Source organism: Macrotis lagotis, chromosome 2, assembly GCF_037893015.1.
Source record: "Macrotis lagotis isolate mMagLag1 chromosome 2, bilby.v1.9.chrom.fasta, whole genome shotgun sequence".
In the NCBI taxonomy this organism is placed as follows: Eukaryota; Metazoa; Chordata; class Mammalia; order Peramelemorphia; family Peramelidae; genus Macrotis; species Macrotis lagotis.
Window position 1 is genome coordinate 35,624,665 of NC_133659.1, and position 19,672 is coordinate 35,644,336.

General features: G+C 39.1%; 1 protein-coding gene across 1 annotated transcript in view; it reads left to right on the top strand.

The window, feature by feature from the left end:
- Positions 1 to 19,672, top strand: part of GLMN (glomulin, FKBP associated protein) — a 51,678-nt gene that overhangs the window by 25,051 nt on the left and 6,955 nt on the right. The window contains exons 12-16 of the mRNA XM_074221682.1: positions 2,265 to 2,306; positions 2,412 to 2,485; positions 5,878 to 5,962; positions 7,530 to 7,639; positions 10,682 to 10,745. Coding sequence (XP_074077783.1) covers positions 2,265 to 2,306; positions 2,412 to 2,485; positions 5,878 to 5,962; positions 7,530 to 7,639; positions 10,682 to 10,745 — 375 coding nt within the window. The remainder of the gene's footprint in view (positions 1 to 2,264; positions 2,307 to 2,411; positions 2,486 to 5,877; positions 5,963 to 7,529; positions 7,640 to 10,681; positions 10,746 to 19,672) is intronic.

The window sequence follows — 19,672 nt, forward strand, 5'->3', positions numbered from 1 at the left end:
AAATATTGAACCTGCTTATCACATTTAAATGAAAAATTGGTGAACAGAATAGTCATTTTTAAACTCCTTTATATGAATTTCTCTACTATGTTTCCTAAATGATGTGTATAACTGACTCCTAGCACACCTGTAGAATGTTATAGTGGTAAGAGAGGGTTCGTAGTTGGAAGTAGAAAATCAGAAATGCAGAATACTAGGGTTCCATTTTCCTGAGTGATTTGGGGCTATAAGGACTTTATGTAGGTCTGTAAAGCAATGAAAAGAGCCTCAAATGGAGAAGAAAGATGGGCTTCAAAGCTTACCTTTGCCCAGGTATTCATCAAGTGATCTTGGGCTCATCGTTTTTCCTCTCCTCCTCACTTTCCTTATCTGCCAAATAGAGCTATAGATGTTTGTGTCCCACAAGGTTGTTGTGATGCTCAAATGAAGGGTCTTAGAATTTCATAGCTGAAGGGGACCTGAAATCTGTTCATTCAGCCTCTGCTAGCTCCGGACCTCAGCCCACTTTGGGTCAGCCTCTACCTTGTTAAGTTGTAATTCTTTACATCAAACTGAAATCTGCCCCTCCCTTCTAGGGTTGTTCCTCTTGGGGGATGGAGGAGAATAATTACAATCTCTCCTGCATTTAAGGGCCCTTCAGCTACATGGAGACAGCAATCATGCCTTTGCTGAGGCATGGAATGGACTCAAGGCCCTTTCCTGTCCCAGATGCTGTCAACATGTCAACATCCATCCTAAAACAATCAAATCCAGAACTGAATTTCATATTCTTGGATAGAAAATAGGAGGATGGAAGCTCTGCCTAATGCAGCCTGGGATTGCAGTAGCGTGTTCAGATGCCAGACCACACTCCTGAATGACCAAGTCTGCAGTACATGAAAACCTTGTGACTGGTTTCAGACAGACGGCTTTCAAACACACCTCCCTGGCTTGTCCTTGGGTAGCGGAAGTTCTGAAGCCAAGTTAGAGTTTCTATCTCCAAAATACTTAGTTGAATGTAAAGTATCACAGTGTAAATTATTGTTATTTAAATATTACATTATATTTTTGAGTCCCAGGAGGTGAATGCCAACTCCAAGTTCACATAGAGATAGAAGCTATGTAGGAATATGGCCCAGGCCTGGAATTTCATTTCTAGAGTGAATGCTCTTGACTGAGAAACTCCCCCCACCAAAGAAGGTCAGCATCTGCTACCCCACTTGGAGTGTAGACTGTTTACTAGAGCAGAAGTATAAAATTTAGATAGAAAGGATCCCTGCCAGCTGCATTTTGACTTAGAAAATCATATATTAACAGTATCTGTGTTGGATTGTATTTTTACTCATTTTGTAGTCAGGACATAATAGAATATCATGTTTTCCTATTCTATCTATATCTATATTCTATCACATTAATTGGCTGTCAAAAGTTGTCAGCCATGAAAGTAGATAGCAGTCCTTTACGTCTGATCAATACTGAATTACTGTCTATTTGCCACAGGGTTGGCTGAAGGAACTAGGCTTATTTCATGTACGACCCCCCCATACACATACATATATCTTAAAGGTGGAGTTTAACTTTTTTGTTGCAATTTTTTAAATGTTTAAGGACTTTTGGGGGCTTCTGGTATAAATTCTAACTCCATTTATAATCAGATTCACCAATAACAATAATGATGAATAACAGAAACATAGAATTTTAAAGTTTTCAGAAGACTTTTCCTACCTGATCCCATTTTATTTTGACATCAACCCTGCAAAGTGAACACTACAGATATTATCTCAACATTACAGATAATAAGGTTAAGCTGCTAGCTCATCATCATACAACTCTTAAGTAGTGTAGGTAGGATGTGAACCCAGCATTTTCTAACTTCAGATCCAGTGCTGGCTCCACCATGGCAGGCTGAAACCCCCAGGGGGTTTTCAGGAGAGGAGTCAAAGTCTAATTACCACCAGCTGTTTGATTTTCTGCATCATTTTTTTTTCATATCTATAGTCTGGGTTCTCTGGATACCCTAGTCATGCCATATCAGTACTCCCTTTTTCTCTGGAATTTCTGCTTTTATGCATTTTTCTCCCCTGGTTTATATCATAAGAAATATCACTTATTGTTATCAGCTTTCTCCATTCTGTCCAGTGGAGTAAGCCTGTGATAAACACCTTCTGATTCTCTTGTCTTCATTTCTTTCTGAACATTTAGTGTTGGCCATTGATTATATAATTGTATTATATAATTAATACAAATCTCATATTGATTTGATGTTTTAAAATTTTTATTTTCAGAAATTGGTGAAAGTAATGACCTTCTGCCCCATTGAAACTTTGGTATGTAAACATTTCCTAACTAATAACGTTCAGTTATAGAACTAAATTTAATTAATATTGCATTCTTTTATATTTAATCTAATGATATTATTTGCTTTTTTTCAGAGGAAAAAAGGTTTAAAAGTGTTGCAGCTGTATATAAATAAGCTTGATTCACAAGGCAAAAATATATTATTCAGGTATGAATCAAATATAATGTATAACTATCCTTTAGTGGCTGGCAAAAAATTTGAGGTAATGATGTGACAGATAATGGCATTGAAATTGTATCCTCCAGAGTAGAAGTCTTGCATTAACGCAGTCTTTCAGAGATAGAGATAGTCTGGTCTCATTCATTTAGTTCCTAAATAAGGTTCTGGGAGTGTGTGTACACATGAAATATGAATTGGTAATTTTCAAAGAGTTAGGATGCAATAGAAAACAAGCATTTAAATTAAATTTAGTTTTTCTAGAGTCCTTTAGGCTCTTGGAAGAACATGATAATTCACATTTGTGAATGAACAAAGACTCTCAGAAACTACTGATCCTTTTAGTTTTGTGGAGGAACAAAAAGCCCTGAAGCCACCCAGCCACCTAAAGAGGTCTGTATGAAGAGCAGCTGTTTCAGTGATAGAGACACAGTTGAGTGTCAGAAGACAAGGTGGCTTTGTATCCTGGCTCTGGAGTCAGATAAGCTTAAGAAAGGCCCATGGATTCCCTTAGCTTCTGGCTTATCACCTAATGAACTTCGAAATTTTCAACCCAGGGTTCTCAAATATTTTCTTCTTGGGAACCTTTTACATTCATAAAAATTATTGAGAACCCTAAAGAATTTAGGTTTATGAGTTCGACCTTGAGATTTAATTGGATTAGTTATTAAAACTGTTCACTTTTTATTTTTTTATTTAATATTTATTCTCATTTTGTACAAATAATGTTTTTTTACATTAATAAAATATTCTTATTTAAGAGTAAATGAAATACCCCCTCCAGCCATAAATATATACTTGCTTGAGCAATAAAGTAAAGGGGAGAGAAAAAATTAAAATTAATAAAAAAAATAATAGTAATAATTGTAGGTATGGCCAGGTGGCGCAATGGACGGAGCACCAGCCCTGGAGCCACAAGTACCCGAGCCCACATCTGGCCCTGTACACCCAATAATCACCCAGCCATGTGACATGCAAGCCACCCAAACCCCACTGCCCTGCAAAAACCGAAAAAAAGAAAAAAAAGACCCAAAATAAAATAAAATAGTAATAATAGTAGGGGTGGCTGGGTGGAAGACAGAGCATTGGCCCTTGAGCCAGGAGCACCTGGGTCCAAATCCGGCCTCAGACACCCAATGATCACCCTGCTATGCGGCCCCAGGCAGGCCCCCCAGTCCCATTTGTCCTGCACCCCCCAAAAAAAATAATAATAATAAAAAATGTGCTTGAGTCTTTGTTCCAACACCAATAACTCTGTTGCGGGTGGATCATATTCTTTATAAGTCCATGGCAAAAGTTACTTCCATATTTTTCCACCGTTGCCATTGCTGATCACAACTCCCTCCTTTCGTATTTCTCCACTACCATGTACTGTATTTTCTCTCTCCTTTCACTCTGACTCTGCTGTAGGGGAGCTGAGTGGTGCAGCAGACAGATCCCTGGTCCTGGGGCCAAGAGGCCCTGAGCCCCCCTACCACCCCTTAGGCCCAGAATCCACCAGGCCCTATGGTCCTGGACAGGCCATCCAATTCCAGCCCCTTGCAAGAAGTTAAAAAAGAAAATGTGTTATATCTGACCACTCTCCCCCCATGGTCCATCCTCTCCTCCATCACTCACATCCCCCCCCCCTTCCCCCTGCTCCCCCCTCCTTCTTACTCCAGATGCCTATACCCCATTGAGTATATATGCTGTTTCCTTTCCTAACCACATCTGATGAGAGCAAAGATTTTTTTTTTTGGTTTTTTCAGGGCAGTGGGGTTGGGGTGGCTTGCATGTCACATAGCTGGGTAATTGTTGGGTGTACGGGGCTGGATATGGGCTTGGGTGCTCTTAGCTCCAGGGCTGGTGCTCCGTCCACTGCACCACCTGGCCATACCTACAATTATTATTATTATTTTTTATTTTAATTTTAATTTTTTCTCTCCCATTTACTTTATCACTCAAGCCAGTCTATATTTTTTTGGGTGAGGGGGTATTTTGTTTACTCTGAAACAAGAATATTTTATTAATGTATAAAAAACATTATTTGTACAAAATGAGAATAAATAAACATTAAATTAAAAAAAATAAAATGACAATAATAAACTCCTGACATGATCACATAAACAATAGTTTTCATGAAAAATAACTTTTTCAGAACAAAAAATGGTAGTGAGGAGAATGGCATTGTTTTACTCTTTCTTTACCATCTGGCTTAACAGAAGACAACTGGATTCTCCAGTCTACTTCTGTGCAATTTGTTGTGATGTTTGGGTGAAGAAGGCAATGGGAAAGAAGAATGGAATGAGCATTTGAAGTGCCTCTTATACAGCTTCTGGGGGGGGTAGACACTCTTAAGTGCCTTGCTGATATTACCTCATTTGATCCCAACCTGTTGGGGAGATTCTGTTAAATCCCCATTTTACAAGGCAGGTGAGGGCTTGCCCAACATCACCAGCCAGTCAGTAGCTGTGGGCAGATTTGAACTCAGGCCTCCCAGACTCCAGACCCACATTCTGGGGACTGTGGTGCCCCCCTCATGGCCTCAAGAAACAAAATGGGAAGAGTATTTTAATAGGCCAATAATGTTTTAGTTTTACTGTGAAAACAGTGTTGACCCACAGACCCCTTAAAAGGTCTGGTATCAATACCACTCTCTGCCAGGGCTTCCCTATCATTGTGTTTCATAGCAGCCTGGTAACCACTTAGGACTCTAGGCCTTATTCCTCCCCATTTATAAGTTGAAGAAACTGAGGGGGAGACTGAAGCGACCAGCCGAAAGGCCTGTAAAAATTGAAAGGGAGATTTGGACCCTCTGCTTCCAGGGTGCTCACCACTACTGTACCCTGCCTCTCCCATCAGATGGTGCCTGTAACAAGTACTAGGTGTCCACAAACCACTACATAAATATAGGCTATTATCATATTAAAACAGGTAAACATTACCAAAATGTGTTACCTAAAGTGTTAAAGACATAGCACTTGGGAAGCAGGGTGTTTTAAAAATGATTTTTCCTCATCTTGAGCAGAGCTTTCTTCTGTGGGAAGTCTCTTGGCAGTGGTGTAGGATGTATCTGTGAGGCTGAGTTCTGCCCCAGGCGGGTGTTCGTGGCCCTGTGGCAAGATCCCCTTCTTGGCATAGTGGGACGAATGTATTCCATTTTAATACAGAATTTGGTATGATGGCTGAATGACTCCGCATCATCAGGTGCAGGGTTAACTGTTTAATGAAGTAACCATTTAGCTGATTAATGGTTTTGTTGCTGTCATCAGCTGACTCTTTAGGATCACTTGAGATTTCTTACTCCTCAAAACAAAGCTCAGTGCCTGTGTAAAATGCTGATCATCGACTAATTAGGAGAAATTCTAGGACCACATATCATGTATCTCAATTTTGTTTTCAAGGTGTTTATTGAAGACAAGTAATCATGCAGGTGTGGAAGGCTATGTCATTCAGAATATAAAAAATCAGATTGATGCCTCATTAAAGGTAAGAACACAGCCAAGCAAAAAACATCCTTTGTATCAGCTTGGTTTATTTTGCAGGTCATAACACTAATTTGCAAACTCACAGTAATAGGAGTCGGGCCCTGCTCATATTTTTTCTAACTTGATAGGTTGTTTTCTGTTTTGATTACTAGCTTTGCGTATGATTTTTTTAAAAAGTTCTCCTCATGAATTTGGAAAGTATATTGTGGGTCCTCTTCTTGTGATCCCTGAGAGGAAGGTACTCCCTCCCTTGTGCAGATACCTACGCATACAGACCCTCTCATCTGGGGAGGGGGTCCACTCCAGCGGAGCCATCCTGCCTTACTGTAGCTTAGAGAGTTAACCTTTATCTACTGTTCACATGGTATGGGGCCTTCAACATTGCCAGCTCTGAACCTTTAATGTATCACTCTTTTGTATTTAATAAAGTAAAGCTTGGCTACATGGGGCTTTAGGGTTTGCAAAGTGCCTTACTTTCATCAGCTCATTTATTCCTTGTACCAAGTGGGCTTGGTACTGGGGGAGGCAACATTTGTGGTCTAGAAGAAGTGTTGTGGATGAAAATACATGATTTCTTTTAAAGAAAGGATCTGCTTGAACCAGAAGAACATGTTCACCCTAACAGCAACATGGGGGCAATGATCAACCTTAATGGACTTACTTGCTCATTCTATCAGTGCAACAATCAGGGACAATTTTAGGGTATCTGCAATGGAGAATACCAACTGTATCCAGAGAAAGAACTGTGGAGTTTAAACAAAAACCAAAGACTATTACCTTCAATTTTAAAAAAGAAATGTCTTATGTACTATGTAATTTTGCTATCTCTTATATTTTACTTTTTCCTCAAGGATATGATTTTTCTTTCAATACATTCAGTTTTGATCAGTGTATAGCAAGGAAACAATGTAAAGATTATCAGACTGCCTTCTGTGGGGGGATGGGGAGAGGGAAGGGAGGGTGGGGGGGGAATTGTAAAATTCAAAATATTACCAAAAAAGATAGGTAGAAACTACTATTTTAATAATTGGAAAAACAAATAAAATATTTATCTTAAAAGAAAAAGACAGATCAGATTGGGGAGAAAGTAGAGGCTATATTTGGATCAATGGGATATCTTTGTAAATCCCATACTACTACTACCTAATACTTGCATGATAGCCACATATAAATATTTTCAAATAAATAAATGAATGGCAGAAGAAAAAAAAAGAAAGATCTGTTCACCAGCTATGTATTATGCCAGTGATGGTATTGTCAGGACACAAGGGTTAGAAGGAGAAACAAAATCATTGCATATTGATCATTCTGGTCTTCTTTTCTAATTGTTGATTCTGTTTTTCTTCACACAGTACTGGAAAATTATAAATAAATTGAATTTTCATAAATTTGATCATACTAGGGAACTTATTAAAGAAAAAATGTTTGCAAATCTGGCTTTATGTTTACTCAAAGCAGAGGTGTCCTTGTAAACGTTGTAGTCTTGAATATGTTTTAGAAAGAATACAAAGTTTTAAGATTTCACTTAATTTCTCTCCTTCTTCCCCTATTTTTCTGGTGCTCTTTAGAGAACTGAGGACAGGAAGTGGTTTACAGGACCCCAGCTGATCTCACTTCTGGACTTGGTGCTTCTGCTTCCTGAAGGAGCAGAAACAGACCTACTCCAAAATTCAGATAGGTGAGTAGTCCAGATCAGGAATTCAAACATGGAATAATCTAAGAAGAAAACATAAATTCCAGCTTTAGGGAATAGAATCCAGTGACATTTGGCTTCCCTTGGCTTGGGGCTTGGGGCTCAGAAGCCCGAATTCTGCAGAGATTTTTCTTTGCTTTCTGACTAAAAATGTCACTTTTACCAATTTGTATTTTAAGAATAACCTGAAATAATCTTGTTCCTTTAAGAAAGAACATTGCTACTTCAACAGATGCAACTTCCTCTGCCCCTGCTTTGGCTGAATCACTCATTTTGCTTGTGACTATATATTAGGCACCATATGTAGATCACCTTTGTGTGTGTTTGTGTGTGTGTGTGTGTGTGTGTGTGTGTGTGTGTGTGTGTTTGACTCTAGTCTAGACTTTAGTCAGAAACTCTTGGAAGAGTATCCTGCTCAAAGCTCTACACTTTTGTTTGTCTGCTATGGCTCACTAGTTAATGAGAATATCTTATTGTCAGGATACCTGTCCTTATGATTTGCTGTTAGCCTCTTGTGTTTTTTCATATTGTTCCAGTTTAATTCATCCTGAGAATTCAAAGCTTGGAGAGGGAAAAGTTGACAAGAGAACCTAAAATGAAAGAAAAAATGTCAGACCAGGAATTGGAACTTTAGAAACCAATTGGATTATCCTTCTGCCATGAGGCCCTGTTAACACACACAGTCATAGGAAGATAGAAAGGAAACTGACTTTTATTTACAGAACAAACTCATTTATTTTGTACCCTCAAAATGAAGTGTGTTGGTATTATACAAAATCAGTAAATATGTGTTGCCCTAAGTGAGACAGAGGAGTTAGTTGTCAGACAACTTCTTAAAGATTTGCTGCCACCTGCCAGGCCTTGAGCTAAATATTGAAAATACAGAGAGAGGTACAAACAGCTTCTGCCCTAGCTGAGTACATACAAATAGCTAGGTACACACAAATCATGCAGAATGTAAACCAAAGGTAGTCTCAGAAGGCCTGACAGCAGGAAGGGGTTTGAGCTGAGCCTGGGCCAAGGAGGCCATGAGGTAGACATGAGGGGTGGCGACATTCTGAGCTTGAAAGATGACTAGTAAACAGATGCTAAGTCAGTTTGGGATTAAGGAGGCAAGGAACAATGGGAGAAATCAGGCTGACTGGTAGTAGAAGAGTGCATGGAGGGAGTCGGGAGCTAGAAGCCTGGGAAGGGAGGAAAGGCTTTAGAAACCAAGCAGAGACTGTTGTATTGGATCCTGGTCGGGCTAGGGAGCCATTGGAGATTGACTGCAGGATGATCTGGTCAGATGTGCACTTCAGGAAGGTCAGTTTGAGAACTGAATGGAGGATGGACCGGAGGCAGGGAAACCATCCAGAAGGGTGTTAACAGTCTGGGTGCAAGGTAATGAGGCCCTGCACTGAGACTTATAGGAGAGATGTGAAATTAGAAACAACAAGACTTGAAAATAAATTGGATGTGTAGGGTGGGCATGAGGAGTTGAAAGCCACCCCTACATAGTAAATCTACATGAACGAGATGGTGGTGTTATCCTCAACACTAGTAGGATACATGGGAAAAGGGAAGTATGAAGGGAAAGATGAGTTGTTGAAATATGTTGGTTCAGAAGGACCCACACAGTGACCAAAGGCAATTGGTGATGAGGAACTGTAGCTCAAAAGAGAGAATAGGGCCAGATAAATAGGTTTGGGATTCAGATTCATAGGGATGATCCTTGAATCCACAGAAGTTGATGGGGTCACCAAACATGATAGGATAGAGCAGAATAGAGGGGTCAGAACAGACCCTTAGGAGACACCCATGGTTAGTAGGCATGATCTGGATGAAGATCCAGCAAAGAAGATAGAGAAGGAGCAACTGGATTTGTAGAAAGAGAACCAGGAGAGAGAACAGTGTCCCCAAAGAACTCAGAAGAGGGTGATCATCCGTGCTAAAGGCTATTGAGGGGTCAAGGAGGATTGAGAAAAAGCTATCAGATTTGTCAAGAAATCATTGGTAACCCTGAGAGAGCAGCTTTGCTTGAATGATGAGATTGGAAGCCAGATTGCAGAGGTTGTGGAAGATGGGAGAGGAAGTGGAAGGACCCAGTATAGAAGGCTTTCTCCAGAAATTTAGATGAAGGGAAAGAGGTAAAACTAGGAAAGCTAGCCCAGGTGCTAGGATCAAGTGAGGGTTTCTCAAGGCTGGTGGAGACATGTGCATGTATGGTGGCAGCAGAAAGGAGTTAGGACATAGGGAGAAATTGAAGCTTTAAAAAGTGGGGATGCTGAAGAAGATGGGAGAAGACCCAGGGTACATGATGAGGGGTCTGCCTTGGCAAGGAGAAGAACCTTCCCTTCCCAAGAAATGGGTGGAAGATGAGAAAGCAGAAGAAGATGAGATGAGAAAAGCATGACCTCTCATCTTGGAAGGGAAATAGAAGAGAGACTCTTCCTGAGCAGAGAGAGTGGGAGGAGAGAAGACTCTGAAGGGCTTGGGGCAGATCCATACCTTCTCTGAAAATTACAGTCTGATGAGTTGGGGCCAGAATCAGGACCTGAACTCGGGCCTACCAGGTTCTGAGGCCATCAACTACTCTGTATCTTATCTTGAAATGCATCAGATGTGAAAAAAAAATTGCATGTGCATATTTTTGTGTATGAACAGCAACAACAATAGACATAAAAACCACACAGGGAGTCCCAAAGTGAAAGGTCTTCAGATTCTTTTAATCATTGGCTACTATTTAGGGTATCTTCTGTTAGTTTATCAAAAGATTAAGTGTCCCTTTGAAACAGGGAGAGTAGATTTTTAAAAATTTTTAAAATTCAGAAGCAAAAGATGGCATTCTAATGTCTGAAAAGGCTGATAAGGTTCCTTTTGAGAACATAATAATGTAACTTGGAAATTATGGAAAGAAAATAAGTAGGTTATTCCTAGCCTAAGTGTTTGTTGAATAGTATAATGACTAATTATTATGGAATTGTTGAATGTATTATGTAGAAATTTTACTGGCATTGCTATTGATTGCATATTTTAATTTTCTAGGATTATGGCTTCATTAAATTTACTGAGGTATTTGGTTATCAAGGATAACGAAAGAGACAATCAGGTAAGTGAACTGTTGACTCGGAGGAAGGAGACTTCTAAGGTTAATTATTCCAGTAATGTGATTCAATAAATATTTATTTACTAAGCATTACTTTAGTGTTAGGGATTGAGCTCATTGATGCTGGGGATTTGGAGACAAAAAGCTCCACAGACACTTCTAGGCCGTGGCATCATGCCCTTGTGTATGGTGTAAGGGCTGTGGGGTGAGAGGAAGGAAGCGATTCAGACCAGGGGCTCTCAGATAATCTGAAGGCTAGAGACTCCTTCCACCTGGGGGCTTTCCAGAGGGAACTTGGGCAATTGGTAGCCATGCCACAGGGCAGCCATTGCCAGGGACATTACCACTCTCTCTTAATTTGTTTCTTCTTCCTGGTGGATTTTCCACTGACACTTGGGGAACTACTCAGTCTTGCTGTGGAAATAAGGCTGATGCATGGTTGCTGACCCATGATTTCACCTTTTGGAATGGTGTATGCTAGAAGATAACTAGGTCTTTTTACCCAATGAACCTATGACTACATTTTTTTCCTCCTTAAATGAACACCTTGTGAAGTTTTTAAGTGACTTTATCATGAATGCCAACCTCAAATTTTCTTCCCAGTACAATAGCTGATTGCGTTAATAGCACCTTTTGGTTAACGTAGGAAGTCAAAGGGGTTTTTTGTGTTTTTTTTTTAAGACACGCATTGTTAAAGGACTCAATAAATAGAAAATGATTTGAGGGAGGTGTGTCATAAAGTAAAATTATGTTTGCTTTTTATCTTCTCCACCCTTGCCACCCACAGTAGTCTAATAGTTACCCAGCCCCACATATGTCTCACCCCTGTTGGCTATGACTCTCTGATTCACAGAATGACGTTGAGTTGTTTTTAGAAACAATAGAAATACTTGGCAGATTCTGACATTAAGAGAGTTTAAGTGGAGAGTAGAGAGATATATGGGTTTTAGTAGGAAAAAAGAGGACCTTCACTTTGCATCAAGAAGACCTAGGTTTGTCATCAGTAATGAGCAATAGATGTAATTTTGACTTTACAAATTAATGTCCAGATGGGGAAATGGAATTAATAGTGTTACTCCTACTTAATTTGAATTTTTTGGACTTAATGAATCAAATTTTTTTTGTAAGACTTTCAAAGGTGACTTATATTTATTCAAATAGTATTAAAAGAAGACTCCAGTGTTAAAGGGAAAAAAAAACTACCTAGGTTTGAATCCTGCCTCAGCCATTTCTAGCAGAAAATGACACTGGGTAACCCTTAACCTCACTGGGCCTTGGTTTCTTCATTTGTAAAATAAAAATAATGATGGTACCTAATAACCACAGGGTTGTGAAAATCCAGTGAGGCAGCATGCATAAAGTATGCTGCCAACCTTAAAGTGCTGTCTGAATGTTGGTTGTCATTATCATCATCAGTATTCCACCAGAATCTGCATTTCTGAAGAGAATCTAACATTCTGAACCATCAAGTCTTAAGTGAACTTAAAAGGAGATGGCTCTTCTGCCTCTGAGGTTCATTAACATGTACTTGCTGAATTTTCTAACTGCTCATTTCATTTGAAAAGATTTGTATGAGTAGCATATGGGTCAGCCACTCTCACCTTAAATTTAATGAAGCCATGAAGGGTTGTTTTCCATTTTTTCTTAGATTAGCAAATTAAACTGTTCACAGGTAACTTTGGAATTTATATGCTCACCTTGTAATTTTATTTTTTCAGAACTAGTGATTGTGTTGGCTTCCCCCTCCCCCCAACCTCCTTTTCCCTCCCACATGTGGCCTATCTGGGTTTTGCTCTGTTCTTTATGCCGCTTTGCTTAGTTTTTCTATCCACATCTTCTCCCACACTTCAATTTTTCCATGATTAGTCATGAAATAAGCATAAGAATTGCCATATATATATATATGTATATGTATATACACACACACACACACACACATACCATATACCCTCATAATGAACATGAGTATCTTTAGAAAACTAAAGTCTACCCTCCCTAGCCTACATTGCGGTGGATGCTTGAGGTCAGATTTGCCTCCTTGTTAAGATCTCTGTTCCTCTTTCTCTTTGATTTTGGGCATTTGTGTACCTACTTTTGAAGCCAGACATCTGATTTGAATTTTATCTCCTGTGAATTTATGAATTCCTATGGGGTTCTTAAGGGGTCCTTAACTTTGGATCCTTCTATCAGTCTAATGAAGCCCAGAGACTCTTCTCAGGATGTTTTTAAATGCATAAAATATTCTCCACAGGCCATCTTCCCTGGCTCCCATCCTTTTCATTTTAAAGTCCTTTGATTAGATTTTCCAGGCATCCAGTTTTTTACTAGCCTTTGTTAGCTGCACTCCATCACTGATCAGGAATCTCTCATCCTTTTATTTGACTCTCTGGTCCAGAAATCCAAATGCTGTTCTTAGAGGGCACCTTCATTTCCCAGGTCAGTGTTTGTTCCTCTTTTTTTCTTCAGTGAGTCACAGTGAGAAAAACAACTTGCACCTCTATGGTTTTTAGTTTCTTTGCCCAAGACTCGGTAATCTTTGGCAATGACTTAGAATTTCCCTCTGGTCCTATTATTTGTGCCCTTAGAAAATACCAGAAATGGGAATCATTGTCTGTTTTGAGAAATCCTGAGAGATTCTTAGCTGTATTTTGTACATGTGCCCCAGGAAGAAATCCCCCCCTCTCATATTGTGTCTGACTGACCAAGAGTGGCCTTGATGGCCCTGAGCCAAGCCACACCAGACAGTGCTGGGTGACCTCTTTCCTGAGAGCTCCTCAGCTGTTCTAGATCCTTCTGGGGATGACCAGCAGCTGCTTTCCCCTCAGACCATTCATCTTGCTCTTTTTCAGGAAATGCCTTAAACATGGGGGAGTTTGTTTTAAGCTTTTACTAGGTGGATGGCCTTTTCCTTCTCTTTGTCTTCTGTGTAGCACTCTTCCACAAACCACCCTCTGGCTAGAGAAGTGTCAGATCTCCTCTCCATCAAAGCCCTTCTTCTGTTTGTTCCAGGAATTTTCAACTGCCCCCTCACAACCTGGAATGAGGAGGGGCAGGCATTCTCCAGATCACTTGGTATACTCCTCTAGGAGCGACATTACCTACCCAGATCATTCTTTGGCTGTGGCAGAAAGATAAACCTGGACCTAGCACAAGGCCCCACAAAATTTCTATTTTCTGTACTGGCTGAGATTTTCAACTTGTTTTTTTCAATTATGTTTGGGTGTTTACACTTCAACCTTATGCATGTTAAAATAATTTTATACAGCCAATTATTACCTTCTAATAATTTGACAACTTACCCCAAATTTCTTTAAGGAGTTCTTAACTTTGGGTCCTTTTATCAGCCTAATGAAACCTATGGACCCTTTTCAGAATGTTTTTAAATCCATAAAATAAAATAATGGTAGTACAAAGAAAACAATTCTACTGAGATAAGAGTTATAAAAATATTTTTTTAAAAAACTAGTTGTGATCGCCAGATTAAGAACCTTTGCTTTCTTTAGGTTTTTGTTTCGATTTTAATTTTTGGCAGGCAATGGGGTTAAGTGATTTGTTCAAGATCATATGGCTAGGCAATTATTGTCTCAGGCTGGATTTGAACTCAGGCCCTCCTGACTTCAGGGCCGATGCCCTATCCACCACCCAGCTGCCTACTTTCTTTAACCTTAACAACTCTGGTTACAACCATCCTAGGCACCAGTCTCCTCTTCAGTTCACGAGTTAGCCCCATTCCCCAGGCCATTGTCACCTTCTTTTACCCTTCAACTCTTTCATTTGCCTTTTCTTACTTTGATTTGTCTTGCCAATTACCTTTTCTTTTTACTTTTCCAATCTTCCTTTTAAGTCCATTCTCCTTAATCTTTATTGTGCCTTAATCCTGTTTCTTCCCCTTCGACTTTCTCTCAAAGAATTTGTTATTGTATTTGGACCTGGAGAATATTCTTCAAATATTACATTAATCCAAATTTATTCTTTCAGTTAAATCTCTGGTCAGCCTTACTAGTCCAAACCTCACTTAAATTCCTATGCAATTTCCTTCTTTTGGAGCCTAACTCAAAACTCAATAGACATAGAGCTGGAAACAACCTCAGAAGCCATTCAATCCAACCCTGTCCCCATTTTACAGATGAGGAAGTTGTGAGCTGCCCAGAATCACATAAGGAATAAGCATGTGAGGTGGGATTTGAACCCAGGTCTTCTAGCTTCAGAGCCACAGTTCTTTCTATTTCTCCTGCTGCCTCTTGACCACATCCTTTTCCTACCTGTTCACATCAATCATATCAGGGGCAAGTGATGTGTTGGGATTACAAGCACTTTTCCAGTCCAACACTCCTTCCACTGCATTGTACTGAGGAAATTTGTCAAATTGTACAAGAGAGACATGTTGGGCCAATATATATATGGCTAATATATATGGATGCAGTGACCCATGTGCACAGCCATGGGTGGCACAAGTGGGCTAAAGTAGACTGGACTTCTGTTCATAGGCTTAACTAGCCTGGGTCCCTTCCTTCTTCCAGGGTCAGGGGCTACCTTAGGAAATACTTTAGCTCATAATTCTGACAATAAATAACAAGAAGATTAGCAATAATGACAACGATTGCTTACATTTATATAGCGTTTTAAGGTTTGGACAGAGTTTTATATACATTGACTCAATCTCAAGAACCCTACAAGCTAGATACTATTATTTTTTAAAAGTTAATTTTTCCAATTTTATGTAAAGACTATTTTCAGCACTCATTTTTGTAAAGTTTTCTCCCTCCCACCCTAAGAGAGCAAGTAATCTGACATAGATTATACCTGTGCAATCATTAGTCCATGAGAAGGAAAAATCAAAGTAACATTTTAAAAAGTAAAGACAGTATGCTTCAATTTACATCCAGACTCCATAGTTCTTACTCTGGATATGAATGGCATTTTCCATTACAAGTTTAGAATTGCCTTTGATTGCTGAATTTCTGAGAACAACTAAGTCTTTTACAATTAATTATTGCACAGTATTCTCCTGGTTCTGCTCACTTCCCTCAGCATCAGTTCATCCAAATCTTTCCAGACTTTTCTGACATTCACCTGCTCATCATTTTTTTTTTTAAGTTTTTGCAAGGCAAACGGGGTTAAGTGGCTTGCCCAAGGCCACACAGCTAGGTCATTATTAAATGTCTGAGACCGGATTTGAACCCAGGTACTCCTGCTTCCAGGGCCAGTGCTTTATCCACTACGCCACCTAGCTGCCCCCTGCTCATTATTTCTTAAAAACAATAGTACTTCATCACATTCTTATCCCACTTCTTCAGCCACTTCCCCACTTGATGGTCATCCCTTCAGTTTCCAATTCTTTGCCACTACAGAAAGAACTGCCATAGATATTTGCATACACATGGGTCCATTTCCCCTTTTCATGATATTTTCAGGACACAGAACTAGCAGTGGTATTATAGGATCAAAGTGGGAGCACAGCATTATTGCCTTCTGGACAGAGTTCCAAGTCACTCTCTGGAATGGTTGAATCACTTCACAACTCCACCAACAATGCCTTAATGTTCCCATTTTCCCACATCCCTCCAATATTGATCATTTCCCTTTTCTGTTATATTAGCCATTCTGATAGGTGTGAAGTAGTACCTCATTAATTTGCATTTCTTCAATCAAAAGTGACTTAAACATTTTTCATACAGCTATAGATATTTATATCTATATATCTATATATGTACATATATATGTGTGTGTGTGTATGTATGTATGTGTGTGTATATATATATATATATATATATATATATATATATATATATATATATATGTTTGGTTTTTGCAAGGCAATGGGGTTAAGTGATGCCCAAGGTCACACAGTTTAAGTATTAAGTGTCTGAGACCGGATTTGAAATCGGGTTCTCCTAACTCCTGGGCCAGTGCTTTATCCATTGCATCACCTAGCTGCATGCATGGGCACTCATGCACACACACACACACGCACACACGCACGCATTCTGAAAACTGCTTGTTCATATAATAGACATATAATGGACCATCTATCAGTTGGGGATTGACTTGGATCTTATAAATTTGACTACGTTCTCTATATATTTTAGAAATGAGCTAATTGGTACAGCGAATCGAGCAATGGCCCTGGAATCAGGAGGACAGGAGTTCGAATCCAACCTCAGACACTTGACTCTTACTATCTTTGTGACCTTGGGGCAAGTCACTTCACCCTGATTACCTCGCACCTAGAGCCATCTCCAGTTGTCCTGATAATATCTGGCCACTGGACCCAGATGGCTTTGGAGGAGAACAAGAAGTGGTGACTTAGGATAGCCTCCCTCACTCAAATCTAATTCACCTGCTTGTCATGGCATCACCTCCCTGATGTCGTGATCTTCTTCAAAAATAACATAATTATAACTCTCAGAAATACTGGCTGTGTTTCCCAGCTTTTTGGTTTCCATCTAATCTTGGTTATATTGGTTTTGTTTGTGCAAAACCGTTTCAGTTTAATGTAATCAAAATTATCCATTTTGCATTTCATAATATTGCCTCTTATTTGGTCATAAATTCTTCTCCTCTCTATGGTTCTGACAGATAAACTATTCCTTACTCTTCTCAATGACTTATGGTATCACTTTTTATGTCTAAATCCTGTACCCATTTCCACCTTATTTTGGTATAGGGTATGAGATGTGAGTCTAGTTTCTGCCATACAATTTTCCACTTTTCCCAGCAGGTTTGTCAAAGAGTGAGTTATTAACCCCCTGGTTAAGCTGGAGGGTAGATGCTATTATTATGATGATGCCATATGGGTGTATAGACATATATATGAGCATAATAATAGCACTTGGCCTGGAGGGACAGAGGCAGAGGGATAGCCTCTCCAGCCGGCACTTGTCTCCCTGGTCTCTTTCTTACCATGCATGACTTGCCCTCCTCTTCAGCTCTGGATGGACCTCCAGGTGCATGGAAGCTCCGTGGTCCCTCTGAGCTCCAAAGAAGTTGGTAAATAGAAAACTTATGGGCTTGGAAATGGGTTGGGGTTTTTGGTGGTTGTTGGCGAGGTGATTGGGGTTAAGTGACTTATCCAAGGTCAAGTAAATGTCAAGTGTTTGAGGCTGGATTTGAACTCTGGTCCTCCTTACTCTAGGGCTGGTGTTCTCACCACTGCACTACCTACCTGCCCCTGGAAATGGGTTTAAAACCAAAATGCATTTGTGTAAAATTATTTTAATCTATTGTTACTCTAAATTTGCATTAGCAAAACTTTTAAAATGTCAATTATTACCTTTTCTAGTTGTGTGAAATTGGAAGTTTAAAGTTTTTTTTTTCTTTTTGTCTTGGTGTCTGATACAAAGGCCAAAGGAAACCATATTTATTTCCATAGCTACTTTCCTCCTACGTAATTCCAAAAATATTACTCTTGTGTATCATATGAAAGATTTGTAGAATTGTGCTGAACAGAAGCTTAACTTCTCTTTAACACATTTTTCTTATTCTAAGTTTAGACATGTAGTTACCTAAATTTTTAATTTTAAAATAAAGACTGTTGAGCTATACTGTTCATGAGCTATAACTAAAATCTCTTCCATTATCTCACTGGCAGGATGTTCTTCAGGGGTAGGGAGAAGAAAGAAGCTATTTAATTGCCATATTATGAATTCATGGAATTCAAGAAAATATAGAATAAAGACCGCACTGAGTAATCATAACTCTTTTATTTATGTGCTGAAATAAATTTTAGCACTTACGGTAAATAAAAGCTTTATATGCTAAGTTAAACAGAAAAACTTTAGAGTAGCACTTTATTTTTATTTTCTTTTGAAGGAGTGAAATTAAGAATACACAAGAATTTTTCAGCCTGTAGGGGAGTTCATGAAACATTAATTGATCTAACACAATCAATATACACATATTTATATTTCATTTTTAATAAATCATAAACTTCAGCTTACCACCGATGGGTATTAGGACTTAAGAGCAAATAATTATAAATAAATTCATTGGAAATAAACTAGATCACAGAACAAAGTGATTACCCGAGGGGCTCAGGGAAAACTATCCCCTTGTCTATATTATTTAGACTGAGTCATCTCAACTAGTATTTTTTTAATGGGAAGAAGCAGAAAAAAATGCCTTCCAGGAACTTCTTTTTAATGGGCATGAGGAGAGGGAACAACATGTGTGTAGAAAAGAAAATATAAAGGATTTGTTCCAAAGTTTATTGAATACAAACTATATAAATTGAATACAAATTTAATCTACAGAATCACAGCAGAACAGTCAGTGTTGGGAGGGACATAAAAGTGGTCTTGCAGAGAGGCGTGGTCAGTCTTCTTGGCCTGAAGACTTCTCACAGCTACTACCCTGGGCAACCTGGGTTTTTGGGAGGGCTCTAATTCTTGGGAAGTTTTCTTTTCCTTGCACCTGAAACCTGTGCCTCTCCCACTCATTACTCCTCATGCTGTTTTCTGGACCCCAATAGCCCAAGTCGAATCTTTTTTCCATAGGACAGTCCTTCGGATATATCAGAACAGGTGTCATTTCCCTCACCCCCCAAGTTTTTTTTTTCCCCTCAAGCCAAACATCCCCACCTCCTTCAAAAAGTCCTCATTCAAATCACGCCATGACAAAATTGAAAAAGCCTCTGCCCTCAAAAGCTTAGGGTTCTACTGGAGGTTGTCATATGGCATTCACTTTTGGTTTTGTGTAATTGTTCTTTCTTTTTTTAAAATTTTTTAATACTTATTTTTTTAATTTTTGTACAAATGATGTTTTCTTTATACATTACAAAAATGTTCTTGTTTAAGATAACACCCCTTCTACCCAAAAAAATGTAGACTCTCATGAGCAATAAAGAGAAAAAATAAAAAATAAATGTGCTTCAGTCTTTGTTCCAACACCACCAGCTCTGTCGCAGGTGGATCACATTCTTTATGGTAAGT